Raw genomic sequence first — 18615 nt, 5'->3', positions numbered from 1 at the left:
CTTTCACTGAAGGCACGGGTTCAACCCCTGTTTGGGGGACTAAGATCCCCCAAGTCCCAGTGGCGCAGCCAAAAAAGAAAAAAATTAGGAAACGCTCAACTGTTAATGCTTTGTATATCTCCCATACAAGATGAATCCACTAAACTGGAATAATACTGCTTGCCTTTCAAAACTTGAGAATGCACAATTCAATTAATTACATAACAGCTTCAGCTAACATTACTGACCCCAGCTTGATAGAAGACTTAATAAATTTTGGAGTCTAGGATGCTGTATAGTCCTTGTTATATCTTTTAGCTTGAATTCTTAATACTTACCAATGTACGAAGTAACAGTGTTGATACAAGCCACAATTACACTTCTTGAAACTCTCTCTCTTTTTCTTGCAACATACTGAAAAAGAATAAGAAACATGCTTATTTGCATTTAGACAGAGATTCTGAAGTAACCATGATCTGGGCATTGTAAAGGGCAGTTTTTATTTTTCTGTAAATACAGTAGCAAAAGATTGCAAAATTGAGTGGGAAGCTTACCTTCATGATATTACTGTAGGGAAGAGGGAAGACTTCATCTGCTTCCACATAGTCTCCCCAAGTAGTTAAAAAATTCTCTACGCATATGCAGATACACATACGGAAAATGCTTATATGCACTTAATTTGTGAATATGTACACATGCAGCATAAGAGAAAATAACATGCCAAATGAAAACTATAACTGAATGTAAAATCAAAGCATTGGTCCTGGAGCAGTATGGGATAGGGTAAAGAAGTGATCAGCGTCAGCCACCATAAGTGGCAAGGTCTCACAAAACAATTTTTGTATTTGGCTTTGAATAAAATACTGAGTAGGTTGAGAAAAATTAAGGGCTCTGAAAGCCAGAGTGAGGTCAAATATATGAAGTATGCAAGAGAAAAATAACTGAAAGTATCTTGACTAGGAAGTGATATTAAGAATGGGGTTTAGGGCTTCCCTGGTGGCGCAGTGGTTGAGAGTCCGCCTGCCGATGCAGGGAACACGGGTTCGTGCCCCGGTCCGGGAAGATCCCACATGCCGCGGGGTGGCTGGGCCTGTGAGCCATGGCCGCTGAGCCTGCGTGTCCGGAGCCTGTGCTCCGCAACGGGAGAGGCCACAGCAGTGAGAGGGCCACGTATCGGCAAAAAAAAAAAAAAAGAAATGGGGTTTACAGTAGAATGAGACAAAGGTGGAGTTTAGAAAGGCCGAGGAAAAGAAAGATTCTGTGGTAGCAACTCAGTCAAGACATAATAAAGATATGCATGAAGATAATGACTATTGCCAAAGAAAGAGCTAAGCATGTCTTGGCTATAGTGTGGAAAAGAGGAGAATAAGCAAACGTGCCTCCTGAGCTCCATGACCAGGAACGTGAGCAAGATTCTGCTGTTTATAGAAATAAAGAGAGCAGAGATGATACCATAAGAAGGGTTATGAAGACAACTATATGAAGGTATTTCCCAAGTAAACGGAGATGTAGGACTGAAGAGACAATGAGAGATCAGAAATGTGGATAAAACTTGGAAGACATCAGTTGGGAGCTGCCATCATGAGAGTGAAACACTTCTTAAAGAGGTTACGAGCATATGCACGGTATGTGAAGTGGCAAGGTCAAGCTTACTTATGCACACATTTAGTAAAACAAAATACCTTATCTCATTATCCTCTTCATTAATCTGTATATTTTCAACTGCCCTTGTAAGATTTGGTTGTTTCTTCTGGGAAAAGAACAGTGATATATACATATATTGTAAAAATATCAATATATCATGTACTCTTTAAGAGGCAAACAGTCTCCACTTCTGTGTTTTCATCAGCATGCAGCATCTAAAAATACTTTTGCAATAAGAAATTATGAAAAATGCATGGTTTTTATCAACTCAGCATTTTTAGGATGTTGGAGATGAAAGAATAATAAAGAAACTGAAAGATTTAAATAGTAATCAAATTAAAAATATTGTTTTCTTGGTAGGATCCTTTCTTAGAAAAGGGCAGTTTGTTAGCTAATCAGTGATGTAATATAGTATGAACAAATAAATATATAAAGTTCAGAAATTTTGTGATCAAGGGGAAAGAAAAAAAGAATAGCAACACTTACCTTCCAGTATAAGGCTCCAACAGCAAACCCAATTATAAGAGAAAAGAATGCTGGCAATGCTACGGCTGCCCATTGTAGGTTGGAGTCTTCAATGGGATTTGAGGCCTTCCCTGTAATTTAAACAGTACAGTGGTGAACACAGTATCTCCATGCCAGAGGTTTTGTTTTGCTCTTATCCTGTGGTTGTTCCCAACTGTTTCCGAAATGTACTCTTGACCTATCTGTTTAAAATGCTTAAAACGCTGATTTTCCTGCTTGCAATGCAAGTCCATGTAGTCTCCAAAAGATACAAGTTGAAAAAAGAAAGAAACCCCCCAGGCAGAGGGCTATTTGACTTGGTTAATGCAGACCCATATGGAACACAGATGACATATACCTGCAAATGATTTATATCATCAAGCAAATCCATCTTCCTTGCCTTTATCTTCTAATATCTGCTCACTTTCTCACACTTCACATCTTGCCGAGAAATTTTAAAGAAGACATTTTGCAATCCGGGTCAAGGTCTGGATGCATGCATCAAGCTATGTTCAGCCTGCCTCAAATATTAAGTTAATACCTGTACATTGTGGTTAGAGTACTTTTAGGGACCTCAAGTTTAGAATTATGGTGTCTCCTCATCACATCCTCAGCTGACATTTATTGGATGCCAGGTAGGGCCCCGAACTGTACCATGGCGTAAAGGTTTGAATTTTCAGACTTTCTGTGTTCAAAAGTCTTAGACTACTGAACATGAAAGAATGGCTGGAAGGACCAGGGTCTCCTTAAGCTGACTCTAAATATGTAATTTAGTGAGAGAGAAGACACACACATGAGTTTAACTTGGGACACCTCCCTTCACCCTGCTCTGCTCTTCCATGAGAAGCAGAATGATTCAGGAATTAAACAACACATCTCCCCCAGGCGTCTCTTGTTCCCAACACAAAACTTAACATTTTGACAGATTTTTCTGTCTATCTCCTTACAAGGAACAGCTTAGTTGTTTGAAAACATTGACACATATGTGTCAGCTTGTAAGAGTTAAACTTTCAGTTTTCTTTTGAAGATGTAATACAGTTAGAAATTGTACACTTTCAACAATCGTATGATCAAAATGTAAACCAATCCAAGGGAAAGTGACTGTTTTGGGCTATGATATTTTGCAATGATACTTGGGTACTGTGTCAGCCTATAGTCACCTATTTAACATATAAAATACCTAAAGTACATAATATAAAAGAACCAAACCACTGTATGTGTATCAGCATTTAAGATGGAAAAATAAACTCATAGATTTAACCGAAGAGGCAAGAAACAAATGTTATCTATTATAGTGAGAACAGAAATTGCCCATTTGCCTACCATTGGTAAACCTGGTACAGGAAATTCATTAATTCTATGATTCTTATGTTTCCAAAGAGGCTCTCAAAACAGTAAGTCTGTGTGTGTGTGCTGGGGTAGGAAATGGCGGGGGGGGATGTAGTGAGTCATGGGTGTCCCTTATACTAAGGGGCATTGGGTAAAGTGGAATCTTCCATTCACGTAACCATGAATCACTTCCTTAAGACTAGACTGACAGCTCTTTTGGCCCACCTCACATCCTATAACCCCATGGGAAATATGTTTTAGGCATCTTAAATTAAAGCTCAACATGAATTCTATCACCAAATTAAGCCTTAGTTATAAAATGGGATTTGGTATAACTGAAGTAATACTGTTATTCCAATAATATAGCTATTTTAAGGGTTATATAAGATTATGTGTACTTGTCAGGGATTTTACTACCATTTATAAAGGTGTTTTCTATGAGGAAATGGATTTGGAGTTAACACGCAATTCCGACCGTTTTAGAAATGCTTATATTGTTATCTGTAAATAATTTGGCTGTTTGTGTTTATATTCCAGTGACATGTTTGAATTCTCCTTGATGGCCAACCCACGATGGCCCACACTGTCTATTGGGATTGCTGGCATGTGATTATGATTTGGCCAGGTGACATACATAGACATATACAGAGAGAACAAAGAAAGCTATTCATATTTTGTCCCCAGCTCCAATGGAAAACTAATGAGCTAAGATGGTGCTATGGAGAACTCCATTACCTATGTTTGGGCAGCCAGATGCCCCAGAATCAAGGCAGCTAAAACCCTGCTCTTCTTATTCTATCCAAAAGCCAAATCTTGAACTGCATCGATCAGACCAGAGGAAAGACCACACCCACCAGCAATAAGCAAAAGGAGCTTACTACAGAGTGAGGTGTTCTGGGACTCCCCACTCAAAATCTTTCTCAGGTAGGAGGACAGCCCCTGAGGGAGGTGTTTCTTTAGAGGCTAAAGAAAGCTCACCTCCCTCTACCAGAGCACTGTGACTTTTTAACCACTTTAAACTTCCACCCCTAGGACTATGGCCCTGAACAAAGTTCTGGAATCTGACTAGCACGCAGCAGCAGTCCTCCGGCGGGAGAGAGAAGGGAGGGGGTCAGACCCACAGGAACTGAACCTCCCTCCCACAGAGGTGTCACCTCACTTTGCTTACTTCTCTTGTTAATGCAAATGGCTTCACAGCCAGGCCTTGGGCTCTCTTCAGTGATCCTGCCATTCCTCTTCCAGGGAGAGAAAAATTGATGTTATCAGAAAAGCCTTGCTTACGCCTCCAGGGCATGACTCCAAATACTTACTACTGCTGCTATCAGCCAGGGATCAATGAGATCTGAATTATGTGCCTCAAGGCCCATATGAAGGGTATTAGGGCCAAAGCTTTTCTTTTATGAAAAGATCACCCCAGAAAGTGTATGGGGTGGTGGAGCTCATCTGGACAGGATTTGAGTAACCCCAAATTCCTGGGTTGTTTTCATGTTAATTGTATCTCATTATTATGAAAGCTGTCCACAGTTCAAAATTTGTGGGAACTGATTTGTGTGGTTTGACTAATAACATCAGACATCTCTACAAACGCAGAACACAAAAAACTGTGCAACAACTTTGCTGAACTCCTTTGTAGAGTAAGCCTGCTTATGGGGACCATGCCTATGAACATGGCTCTCTCCTTGGTCCTTAAAAAGTATGCAACTCAGTATTCTCCCTTGATTCAGGTTCAAAGCTCACCGCAGGCTTGCCGGCACTTCAAAGCTCACCACTGACCCAGCCTCGGTGCTAGATCTCATTGTTCTAATAATTAATGATGAACGTGTACTATACATCAAGCACAGCTCCAAGTATACATGTGCTAACTCATTTAAAACTCACAGAAGGGCTTCCCTGGTGGCGCAGTGGTTGGGAGTCCGCCTGCCGATGCAGGGGACACGGGTTCGTACCCCGGTCCGGGAGGATCCCACGTGCCACGGAGCGGCTGGGCCCGTGAGCTGTGGCCGCTGAGCCTGCACGTCCAGAGGCTATGCTCCGCAATGGGAGAGGCCACAGCAGTGATAGGCCCCCGTGCCGCAAAAAAAACAAAAACAAAAACAAAAACAAAAACTCACAGAAAACCTGTGAAGGAGAGATTATCAACCTCCATTTGATTGAGGATTCCAGAGATTAAGACAGTTGCCCAAGGTCACATAGCTAGCCAAGGTCTAGAGCTGGGATATAAACCCAGGCAGTCTGACTCAAGACTCTCTGGAAGATGAGTAAGTTAATGCCAAAGTAAGGATTTTCTTCCCTATTATTTAAATATACTATCTGTAAGAATCTCAATCATTTTACAAACATCCTTTTAGCTTGGTACTAAGGATATTACTGTAACTTTGAAAACACAGTTCCCTTTGGATAACTTATACACTCTTACATTATCCCATGATTTTCCCTTATAAGCTACAGAGAGGGCATTACACCTCTGGATTCCTCCTTCATATGCACTGGTCCTCTGGCCAGCCTGGCCACATTTGGGGTCTGTCTTATCCCTGAAAACCAGCATGCTTTCTTCAAATTTCCTTGACCCTACTCCCGAAAAAGTCTTACCTCCTTTATGCTACAACTAAAAGCTTTTACATACTTCTATTATACATATTATATTATAATATAAATAATATATATTATAAAATACTATGACTATTTTTATTTGTGTCTGTTTCTCCTATGAGAATGTACACTACATAAGAGCTAGTCTTGTGCATGGGTATCTAAGTGCCATATTCATTCATGAGTGACAACACCTGGCCAAAAGCTGATTATGCAAGACCCATATTTTTTACAAAAAGGAAGAAAAAAAGGAAAACAAAAAAGAAGACTGGTCATTCATGTTGCAATTTAAAAAGTACCTATAAACTCAGAGGTACAGGACCAAATAGGTGTTTTATATTCAGTTTGTCTTTTCAAGTAAGTAGAAAAGACTTTTTCTTCCAACCATGATTATAGCAGATTAGCCTTCCCAACTTAAATAATTATTATACTAAACAAATTATACGAGGCAGCCCAAGAGTGTAATCCCCGAGAGAGGAAAAAACACATGTGGTAAGGCTCACGACTGTCCTGATTTTCTGGCTGGGAGGCACCTTCAGACTTAGTAGTCTCACTGAGGTAGGGAATCAGAGAATGAAGTTCAGGGTTGCTGCCCTAGCTGGAGTTTATGAGGCAGGGTTATTTGTGGGAAAGGAGCTGTGCAGAACAGGAGCGGTAGAAGTCTCTGGAGGAGTCTCCTTAAGTCATTGGTTGACTAATAAGCTGTACAGGCACAGGGAAAGACTTCACAAAACTTGGCAATAAACAATGCCCGGGAAGCTATGACTTTAACAGAGACCCTAGCAGTCAATTCAGAGACGAAGGAGTTCTGACAAGCAAGAATGGAGAGATTTTCCAGGTACTCAAGAAACATCTCAGAAACTCTATGCCTTAGAAATAAAGCTACTCTCTCGCCTCCCTCTAAGAAAGCTTAAAAAACATGACTGGGAAGGAAAATAAAGCTGATCTGCTAGGAATTGAACTGCCTACCAGTAAAAAACTCAAAAGTCTCTGAAGGAATGCTACAAAATCCAGATATTCAACAACATAATATCCATAATATCCAACATATGTTCAAAAATTACTAACCATCTAAAGAGAAATGTGACCCATAATCAGGGAGAAAAAAATCAGTTAATAGAAACCAAGCTGGGATGACCTACATGTTGAAATTAGGAGACAAGAACTTCAGAGCAGCTGTTACAACTGTATCCAAGGGCCAAAAAACAAAATATTGTTATAATGAATATGCAGATGAAAAATCTCAGCAGAAAAATGTAAAATATAAAAAGAATCGAATGGAAATTCTAGAATACAAAGTACAAACTTAGAAATGAAAAGATACACTGGAATCAAACCTGCAGACTGTATACCACCAAGAGTGAACCCTATGTAAACTATGGACTGTGGGTGATTATGATGTGTCCATGTAGATTCATCGACTGTAACAACTGGACCACTCTAGTGGAGGATGTTGATAATGGGGGAGGCTATGGGTATGTGGTGGTAGGGGGTATGTAAGAAAATCTCTGCACCTTCCCCTCAATTTTGCTGTGAACCTTAAACTGCTCTAAAACAATAAAGTCTTAATAAAAAAAAATTAATGGCAAAATGAAACTTTACTGGAAGAAAAATTTAGATTAGAGATGTCAGAAAAGCCGGGGAACTTGAAAACAGATAGGTTGAAATTATTCACTTTGAAGACTAGAGAGAAGAGAGGTTGGAAAAAAAAACAAACTGAACAAAACCTCCATGATCTGTGAGACTGATATTATCAAATTGCCTAACATATATGGGATTGGTACATGTGTGATTCTACATGTGTGTGATTCCTCTCAAAAGGAGCTGAGAATGAAGAAAAAAATGTTTGGAAAAATTATGGCCAAATTTCCCCCAAATTTGAGGAAAATAAGCTTACGTATCCAAGAAGCTTGACAAACAACAAGAAAACCACTCCAAGGTGCATCTTTTTTAAACTCCTAAACAGAAGAAAATTTTGAAAGGCAGAGGGGAAAAATGATCCAGTACATACAAGGGAAAACATCATACAAATGCTGCCTGCCTTTTTGTCAGAAACAACAGAAGCACAAAGACAATGGAGTGACATCTTTAAAGGACTCAGAAAAAAAATTCTTTTAACCCAGAATTCCATGTCTAGTAAAAAGTACCTGCAATACTGAAGACAAAGACATTTTTCAATTAAAAGAAAAAAAAATTGTTTTGGTGGCAACAGATCTGCACTACAAGAAATGCTAAAGGAAGCTCTTCAGCCAGAAAGGAATTAACACTAGACAGAAATTTGGATTTACAAGAGGGAATGAGGAGTAACAAGAAATAATAAATATGTGGGTAAATATAAAAGATTCTTTTTCCCTTCTCTTACTTTCTTTAAAAGACATATGATGGTTTAAAATAATAATTTTAAGACTGCATTGTGGGGCTTATAACCTATGTAGATATATGTCAACACAGCACAAAAGATGGTTGTGGGCAAGTGGAACTATCCTGCTTCAAGGTTCTTATGTTGTTTCTGGATGTGCTACAACATTAACTCTAAGTAGAATGTTACAGGTGAAGGTGTATGTGGTAATTCCTAAAGCAACCACAAAATGACGTCAAGAGGTGCTGTTGAAAAGCCAACAGAGTAATTAAAATAGAACACTAAAAAAAAAAAAAAAAAAACACAAAAGAGGTCTGTAAAGGAGGAACAGAGTATCAATAAACAAATGGGGCCAATAACAAAATGGTAGACCCACATCCAACCATACCAATAACTGTACTAAATACAAACAGATGAAACACTGTAATTAAAAGTAGAGTACTAGATAAAATAGCAAGGCCCAACTGTATCCTGTCTACACGAGACGTACTTTTAAAATAAAGACAATATGTTGAAAATGAAAGGAAGAAAAATGGTATACATGAAAACAGTAAGCAGAAGAAAGGCTGGCTCTACTAATGTCAGACAAAATCCACTTCAAGACAAGAGCTCTACCAGAGTTAATATGGGATATTGCAGTAAGATATGACGATCACTTAATCAGGGAAGACATAACAATAATAAATGTATAAGCACCTAATAGTAGACCTGCAAAACAGACGAAGCAAAAAACTCAGAACCAAAAGGAGAAATAACCAAATCCACAACCAAAAGGAAAGATTTTTAATGTCCCACTCTCAGTAGGTAATAAAAAATTAGACAAAAAACTTAATAAGGATATAGAAGATCTAAACAACACTATCAACTACTTGGATTAAATCTGAGAATGCTACACCCAAAACTTGAATAATACTCATAAAATGTCTCAATAAATTTCAAAAGATTACAGTGTATGTTCTCTGACAATAGTGGAGTTAATAATAAGATATCTAGAAAAAACACATATTTTTAGACGACAACCCACTTTTATATTACCCATGAATCAAAGAAGAAATCACAAGGAGAATTAAAAGAAGTATTTTAAAGGTATGATAATGGAAACACAACATATCAGAATGTGTAGAATATAGCTAAAGCTGCTTTTAATGAAATTTATATATGTGCTTATATTACAAAAGAAGAATGGTTTAGAGTCAATGATCTACTTTTTCTACCTTAAGAACTTAAGAAGTTAGAACAAATTGAGCAAATTAAACCCAAAGTAGAAGTAGGGAAATAATAAAGATAAGATTAGAAATCAATGAAATACAAACAGAATTTAAGAAGACAAAATTTCTTCTTTGGAAAGATTAATAAAATTCATAGTTAGTAGGAAAGACCTTAACTGACTAACATACAAAGTGTCTCTTCAAAACTTTTCAGATCCAATGTGTTATGTGATTCAGAATTTTAGATCTTAGAAGGTTTGGTCCTGTAAATATTGTATATTATATAATATTTTCAATGAGGTCTGGGTAGTACCCTATAATCAAACACATTCATATTTCCTAGTGAAATGCATAGATATTCACCTTTAGAAAGATAAATATTATAAATAGGCTCATCACAATTCAGGTCAGGTTTTGTTGGCAAAAAATCTAAAACAAATTGGATTTTAGAGCTTTTTCTTTTAATTTCTGAATTGTAGCATTGCTATTGTGGATTTGTATTAAATTGATTACTCCTTTTTACAGATAGGTCTTTGATGTCCTTGAACATATGAGAGTGCCCCATTACTAAGTCTTAAGGGATGACTTTCTTAGCTAAGATCAAAGGATGAATTTTTTCCCCCTACAGTTGCCATGAGGCTAGAGGATCAGGATACTTAGTACATCCAATGACCTTTATAGTGACCTTTGCCTCCATTTGAAAAAAAGACATTAGACTTCCAGGTAACTGGGCTCTTCTTCACCACCGAGGACAGAAATCTCAGAGAAAGAATATTCTCCCCTAACATGTAATTTTATAGTAAAATAACAAAAATCATCAAATTTCCAAACACACAATAGTAAATAGTGATATACACAACAAAACAGAAAATATCCTTGGAATTTTATAAAACCAGCACTTGTATTTTCCATTTTAAAAGTCCATTTTTGTCAGGCAAATTCCACGCGAAATATATTTTAAGTCAACAATGAAAGAAGTTCATAAATCATACATCTAAAAGTAATTTTATGCCTTATTTAAAATAATCTTAGCAGAAAATTTATTGCCCCGATTAAACATTATCTCTAGCTATAGGGAAATCCAATTGTACAAACCTAATATTTAATTCTCAGGAAGATCATAACAGGAAGAATAGCAACAGAACAGCGTTAATAGTAATGATTGTAAAAATTTCCTCTAAAGCCCATGCAATACTCCTACAGATGCTAATTGGAGCCATGCATGCATTAAATCAGATACATGTACTTACTATTACTGCTACTGCTGTCATTCCTAAGGGAACTGGCTGCAACAGGGGGTAACATAAATGGTTTTGTGACACTGACTCTGGAATCTAAATAGAAAGCAATAATGTGTCAGTGTTGCATGGTGATTTACATAAATTACAGAGTCCTCAAAAGGTGAAGTGCAATATCAGAGTACTTTCCAGGTCTGCTTCCCAAATCTAGATTATTCAGATTTGAGAAGGGGACATTAAGAAGACTGGAGGTGAAGAATAATATAATTGTACATTACTAGCAAATATCAGATAAAAATATGACTATCTCATATATTGTTTACTCATGCACAATAAGTGTTGTTTTGGCTTGAACACCAACAAATCTACAACTGTTTGTTTCTTTCATGCCACTGATATTTGCTTTTATATTCGACATACACACCTCTTTCCCTAGCTACACATATATTTGAGTCAAAGGTAGATTCTTACCTATACGTATAAGATTCAAACTTGCTTTTTATACTTGTATTAGAAATGCTTATATGTCTTACCTTTTTCAGGACTTGATGTTGAAGACATCACACATTCACTAGTTTTAGAAGCCACCATCTTCAAGTCCTTGAAGGCATCGATGGATTTATTAAAAATTCCAAAGAATTTTTCAGGAGTAAACAGCCTAGGTTCTGGGCTCTTAGATGATTTTTTTACATTCTAGAAGAAGAAAAAAAATAGGATTATATTTTTCAAATAGTCTATAGATTTAACTGATGTCAAGGTAATAGACTATAAATGTGTCCTTGAAAGATTCAAGTGAAACGGACACTTTTAGACAACTGTTTTAACACATATAATTCAAATTGGTACTGCAGGGTAAATGATCCCATCCAGTTCAGTCTGGGGCTGAACTCCGGATAAAAGGAAGAGGGTGGTGGTGAGGGTGAGAAAGGTGAATACAACATCATAACAATGAAATAATCCTAACAACAAATTACAGACACTGTTCTTTAGAGATGCTCATTAAAATTATTACTCCTCATTAAAAAAAAATACCCCTCCATTAATACATGCTCCAAATAGTCAATAATTTAAAAGTCTGACGATAATAAGTACTGGCAAGGACATGGAGCAGAGGGGTCTCTTATAAGTCACTGGAATGCCATAAGTTGGCACATTTGATATTATCCAGTAAAGTTGGACATGCGCCCATCCTGTGACCCAGAAATTCCACTTCTAGGTAAATACTCTGAGGAAGCTCTTGCACAACTGCACCAAGAGGCATATAAGAAAGTTATTCCCAGCAGTGTTTATAAACCCTTACACCAATAAACAGGAGAGTGGTTTAATAAACAGTGGTGTATTGAATCAATGGAATGCTCTATAAACAGTAAAAAACAAAAAAAAAAAAATCAAGAAAAAAACTACAGCTTTATGTGGATATATCTTATAAACATAACGCAGAGTGAAAGAAGAAAGTCTCAAAAGAATAAAAAGAGTATGATTTTCTATAAAATCCTCCAAACAAGTCAAAGCTCTATTTTAGGAATTCATAAAAACATGATTATAAATAAAAGCAGGTAATAATAAGAGTTAACACCTATGTAGCACTTACTATGTACTACTCTATGATTAGTAAATGGACATTCTCTGGTATTTGGAATGCTCTTCCAGACATTGCCATTTACTGACCACCTAACTCATCTTTCATGCCCCAATGCGTATGTTATTTCCTTCATGATACCTCGTCTAATATACCCTACTTTTTGTGACCTCTACTTCTTATCAATGCCATTAGCACACTATTTGTACTGATATGATTGACATAAAAAGAGATGTTAACTCTAAGAGATGTGCTCATCTTAAAAATTTTTTAATTAAAAATTTATAAATTAGAAATCTCACAAATATGCCCCCATCCCAGCCATGACCAATCAGCACAGGTTTTAGAGAAGAGTAATAAAAAGCAATCCCAATGAATACAAAGTTACCTCAAATGAGTGTTCTTCCATGCACTCCACAAGGTCATCGACTATTTTCACAAGTTTGTCTATGATAGAGTAATTACTCAAGCCTTCAGAAATATTTGAAAACTTGTCCAGAAGATCAGTCAAGCTGACTGACAATTGTTCCACCATCTCGCTTATCCAACAATGACTAGGCTGTAAGAAATTGAAAGAAAAGAAGATAAAGCACCTATTTTAAGTACAGGTGGATTACCTGTGGATTACCCTTCAAAGCCATCAATGTTTCAGTCATGGACTCCCGGACAAAGGATTTCCTTATATCAGAACAGGTTAGTTCTTATGTTTTGTTTAAGTCATACCTAACATCTCTTTCAAAATTTACAAATGCATAAAGATCAGAGGAAACTGTTGATGGTAAAGATTTTGCTCTTCCATGGAAGTAAAATTAAGACAAGAAGAGCCAAGACAGAGCCCTTGACAAGGTTCAGATACTAATGGAATTTAAAAGAACTTTAGGCCCAGAGGAAACTACAAAAAAATTATTGAGGGAGAGAGTCCTAGTCTTCAAGGAACTTCCAGTCTTTTGGTGAATTGGAAAATGAATCAGTGGATTAATATAGCTTATTTTTCTAAAGACCTTGATAGATTTCAAGGCTTCTTCATAGATGAATTCCCGTGCGTGTTTTTTTTTTTTGCGGTACGCGGGCCTCTCACTGTTGTGGTCTCTCCCGTTGCGGAGCACAGGCTCCGGACACACGGGCTCAGCGGTCATGGCTCACGTCCAGCCGCTTCGCGGCACGTGGGATCTTCCTGGACCAGGGCACGATCCTCTGTCCCGTGCATCGGCAGGCGGACTCTCAACCACTGAGCCACCAGGGAAGCCCCCCGTGCATGTTTAAAACATAAAAAGTAGCCCTGGCAGAACGTGGTCTGAGAGAGAAGCACGTTTGCCTTAGTGGCAGGACCAGCTACATAATTTGTGTGGCCAATGGCAAAATGGAAATGTATTTATTGTTCAAAAACATGTTCAAAAAAATGATTAAGAGTTTCAAGATGGCGACAGCAGAGCATGAAACCAAGCATGGAGCCCCCTGCCCATGAAGCCAGACCTGCCCACTGGTTAGAAGCTCAAGCCTTGGAGTCAGATATAACTGGGTTCAGTTCTGGCTGAGAGACTCCAGACAAGCTACATAAATTCTCTGAACCTCACTTTGCCTCTCTATACAATGGAAATAATGGAAACAAGGTAGTTTTGAGGAGATGAGGTACATAATTTGAATGTAAGTTTCATGAAGGCAGTATTTTTATAAAATCTTGTTCCCTACAGTGTTCTCCTGGGGCCTAGAACAGTGTCTGTCATATGGGAGTTGCTCAGAAACTACTTGCTGAACTGATGTAGGTATGATTAAAAAATGAATGAGAGGGGCTTACCTGGTGGCGCAGTGGTTAAGAATCCGCCTGCCAATGCAGGGGACACGGGTTCGAGCCTTGGTCCGGGAAGATCCCACTGGCTGCAGAACAACTAAGCCCGTGAGCCACAACTACTGAGCCTGTGCTCTAGAGCCCGCAAGCCACAACTACTGAGCTTGTGTGCCACAACTACTGAAGCCCATGTGCCTAGAGCCTGTGCTCTGCAAGAAGAGAAGCCACCGCAATGAGAAGCCCACACAATGAAGAGTAGCCACCGCTCACGGCAACTAGAGAAAGCCCGCGCACAGCAACGAAGACCCAAAGCAGCCAAAAATAAAAAATAAATTAAAAAATAAAAATGAATGAGAAAAAATACTCCATCATAGGGGTCCATGTTTTTCTGGAAAGGGCTAGATGGTAAATATTTTAGGCTTTCTATGCCAAGAGGCAAAAATCAAGGATATTGTGTAGGTCCATTTATACAAGAGAAAATAAATTTCCACAATTTTTTTTTATTACAAAGTTTAAAAGGTAATGATTATACTTGAATATAATTTCTTTTGCATAATAATTGAATTTAGGGCTTCCCTGGTGGCGCAGTGGTTAAGAATTCGCCTGGCAATGCAGGGGACATGGGTTCGAGCCCTGGTCCGGGAAGATCCCACATGCCGTGGAGTAACTAAGCCTGTGCACCACAACTACTCAGCCTGAGCTCTAGAGCCTGTGATCCATAACTACTGAAGCCTGCGTGCCTAGAGCCCGTGCTCCGCAACAAGAGAAGCCACCACAATGAGAAGCCTGCGCACTGCAACAAAGAGTAGCCCCCACTCTCAGCAACTAGAGAAAACCCTTTTTGCATGCAGCAGCGAAGACCCAGTGCAGCCAAAAATTAAATAAATGAATAAATAAACTTAAAAAAATGTTTAATTTCTTTTGTAATACAGGTCTACCAGTAAAAAGAATGGAATGCTTTATTTTGGGTCAACATTTTGCTTGGGGTTAAAAGCATTCTCTATCATCAAGTAGACTGTAAATGTTTATCTGTAAAAAACAAACTCAGCTGCCTGTCCATATAAAAGTAGGCAGCAGACTGGATCTGGCCTATAGGGTATAGTTTGCCAACCCCTGCTATAAATGGCTGTGGATCAATAAAAGTTTAGATTATTAGGAAAAACTTCTTAGTATGTTAGAATGGATTATAATTTTTTTAAATTAATGTGACATCACTTAAAATATAATCATTGGTCATAAATTCACATACTTGGTATACTGTAACGTTATCTTCTCTCTTATAAAGATCTTTAAAGTAAAGGTCCTGATTTGTTTTTAACTGTTAAAATGTTATACTGAGAAAAATAAGATAATTATTGGCAAAGATAAAATGGTCTTGGCTTATTAAGATCCTAAATAATTTAAAATGACTCCTATTGTAATAAAAATGTTGTAATCAGAGAGAGGAACTGATACCATGTAAAACGAATAAAACCACTAAACTTTATTTCTTTACCTACCAGCAGAATATCTCTGTGGGGGAAGGTCGAGTAATTCATGTATTCTAAATTATACAAGAGGGCCATTTGACATTTATTTAACGGAACAGTTTTAATTAATATGATTCAGCTGAAAGGGAAACTGGCTTATCTACAGATAGGTAAGCTGCAATTTCTGGAAGCATTAAACGCCATTCAAAACTTTTAGGGAGTGTTGGCTCTGGCTGCCGATAAGTAGAATAAACAAACCCCTAAATGGGAATTAGTTCAATTAGGCCATTTCATTTGACACATCAGCCAAGTTCTCAAAGACTGTGTTTCCAAAACATGTTGAGAATGAACTCTTTGTTTTGTAAAATTAACGCTTATCTCAAGCATATGCAAGTTCATATTTGCATCATTAACAAGTCTCTTTACAAGCTGTCAGTCTTTCTTTTGGGGCTGACTGCTCTCCAAGTTTCCGCCTGTTTAGATGGTGATAATTCCCTTTAGATAGTCAGCCCTATCAGCAAGGGGCAGATTTCCTAGGATACAGGAAAGAGCACATTCTGTAAATACTGCCTTAATAGTACTTATTCGGTAGAACAGCCTTCACCAATTCGTTCATTCTGTTGAAATTGTGCAAATTTTTCCATGGCAAGCAGATCTCATGTATTAATCTTTTCAAACTCTGTCCTTGCTCCACTTTGTGAATAAGCTTGCCTGTCCTCTCAGATCCTCTGATGTGTAGGAACCAAAATCAAATTCCCTTGTTCTGAACTAAGGTACTCCTTTTGTTTCTGTGGTCTTTGCCTTAAATGAACAGGTTGGTTTTTTTGTTGCTGTTGTTTCTTTTTGGTTTTGTTTTTTGTTGCTTTTTTGTGGTTAAAGCAGAAAAGAGTTTGTATGTTTCTTATTTTTAACTGGGAACTCGGGGGTGCTTACTGCCACTTCTGTTTGTCTCTATTTTCAAATGAACTCTATGTTTACATTCCATATTCAAGTTCTTATTTAACTATGACTACTTGCCCCATGGCCACCCACCCGTTTTCACATACCTAATCAACAGTCCAAGCAATCAACTTTTCCCAGTAACATTTTCAACCCTAAACCTCTAATTTCTTACTTAAATCCTGCCTAGCCCAATATCTGCCCTTTTAGAAGGACATTGAGTCAATGTCCAATTGACTCAAAAAAACTGAGTCAATTTTTATGAAAAATTCATTGATATTTGATATAAACTTCTGGACTACACTGCTGAAAAATATATTTCTAAACGTCTTTAACTGTATATCATTCATTATTCATTCTTGGAAAAGACTAATCCAAAGTTCTTTCTTGTCACTAAATTTGTTTAAACAGTTATATTTTAGCTTTTAAAGATTATTGGATTTATTAAAGATAAAATTGAGGTAAACAATATTAAATATTAGCCAGTTTTAACTCGTCTGCCTGCAAGAAAGGAAACCAGTTTTGACAAGAATATCAAGCAGATTCGCATTTTCTTTTTAATTAAATATAGTCAATGATTCGCAGAGAGAACAAAACTCAGTGAACTAAATATTTCATTTCTGAGATGATAGGAAGTCTCTCTGTTTTTCACCTCTTCCAAGATTATGATTAGGAAATAGATAATTAAAAGTTTGAGGGTCACAAATTTAATTTTTTTCCTTTACCTTAATAACAGGCATTATTGTCACTCTTTATCTTTCAGACACCATTTTAAACAAATAGTTTTATATAAATATTAACTCACAACATATATCAGAAGAATGTAAGATATACATAATGTTCTTTATTTCACTAGAAGAATGTGAAGAATTAATAAAGTTGATAAAGTCACCCAGGATGTCAAAGAGGTGATGTAAGGAGTACCTTTCAAATTCCTGAAGTACACATAATTTAATGTTTTATTCATCCATATACATACAAAAAGAAATATAGTTTTGCTTTGAAAAACTCCAAACTCCTTAACTCCATACTCTTAATTTCTTACCTTCTTTCTTGGTAGCCTCTGTCTTACATTTTCTGGGTCAATTATAGCAGCTCTATTTAGGACTACTGGAGCAACACATGCTTTCTATTCATCTTTGTATGTGTGTGTGTATATATATATATATATATATATATATAATATATATATATATATATATAATATATATATATATATACACACACACATATAACATGTATCATTCTAGAATGCTAACTGAATCAATGATATTGACTCATTGTCCTTGACCTGCTAGCATGCCACCACAGAAGATCTGGGTAAAAACTGTGAACTTCCTAAGGGATTTTAAAATACCATAAGCAGCAAATTAATGATTTAACAATTAAAGATATAAAAACTACTACAATTGAAAGCATTCTAAACATAACCAGGAATATGACCGCTTCCAAAAACCAACAATGAAAATTTAAAATAGATGATATATGAATTTCATAAGATGTATGTATGACATAATACCTCTGTGGACCCAGAACTGGTAAATTTGAGTCACTGGCTGAAATAAAAACATCCTGGGGACTTGCTAAATCTGGCCTGCTTTCTCATCTCCATCCCCTGCTTCATTTAAGAAACTGTTCCAGTTTAATAGTAGAAAACATTTGACACACTCTTCCACATCAGTCTTAGATGAAGAGAGAGTCTCTAAGAGCAGTCACCGTAAGCCTTTTGGAATTAAAATCTGAAAGTGGACAAAACATACTCTTAACACTTCTTCATGGATGCACTTGGCACTACTTTTCCATTTGGTAGCTGTCTTAGATACGTGTCTGCTTCCTTAGTGGGCCTCATGTAGTTGTCTGCACTGTGAGGGATTTCTCCACAACGGAGCTGGGGTAAAATATCCATTAGAGACTCAGAGGGAGGAAAGGCCTGGCTCATAAGCTACGAGGCTTCTGAGGAATAGTCACAGTCAGTCTTCACCCCATCTTCTA

The 18615-nt window shown here is 37.3% G+C and overlaps 1 protein-coding gene across 3 annotated transcripts in view; it reads right to left on the bottom strand.

Annotated features, from left to right (window-relative positions):
• The window catches only part of KITLG (KIT ligand), an 87883-nt gene that overhangs the window by 11657 nt on the left and 57611 nt on the right, over nucleotides 1-18615 (bottom strand). For 2 of the 3 annotated variants that reach the window (XM_032646027.1, XM_032646028.1), the window contains 6 exons: nucleotides 12818-12988; nucleotides 11384-11543; nucleotides 10863-10946; nucleotides 2110-2219; nucleotides 1662-1729; nucleotides 318-393 (listed from right to left, as the gene is read on the bottom strand). In XM_032646027.1, the coding sequence (XP_032501918.1) occupies nucleotides 354-393; nucleotides 1662-1729; nucleotides 2110-2219; nucleotides 10863-10946; nucleotides 11384-11543; nucleotides 12818-12988 (633 nt within the window). In that variant the 3' untranslated portion in view covers nucleotides 318-353. The remainder of the gene's footprint in view (nucleotides 1-317; nucleotides 394-1661; nucleotides 1730-2109; nucleotides 2220-10862; nucleotides 10947-11383; nucleotides 11544-12817; nucleotides 12989-18615) is intronic. The other variant, XM_032646029.1, reaches the window with a different exon arrangement.

Source organism: Phocoena sinus, chromosome 10 (assembly GCF_008692025.1).
Source record: "Phocoena sinus isolate mPhoSin1 chromosome 10, mPhoSin1.pri, whole genome shotgun sequence".
Classification (NCBI taxonomy): Eukaryota; Metazoa; Chordata; class Mammalia; order Artiodactyla; family Phocoenidae; genus Phocoena; species Phocoena sinus.
This window is presented reverse-complemented; position numbering and strand designations above follow the sequence as displayed.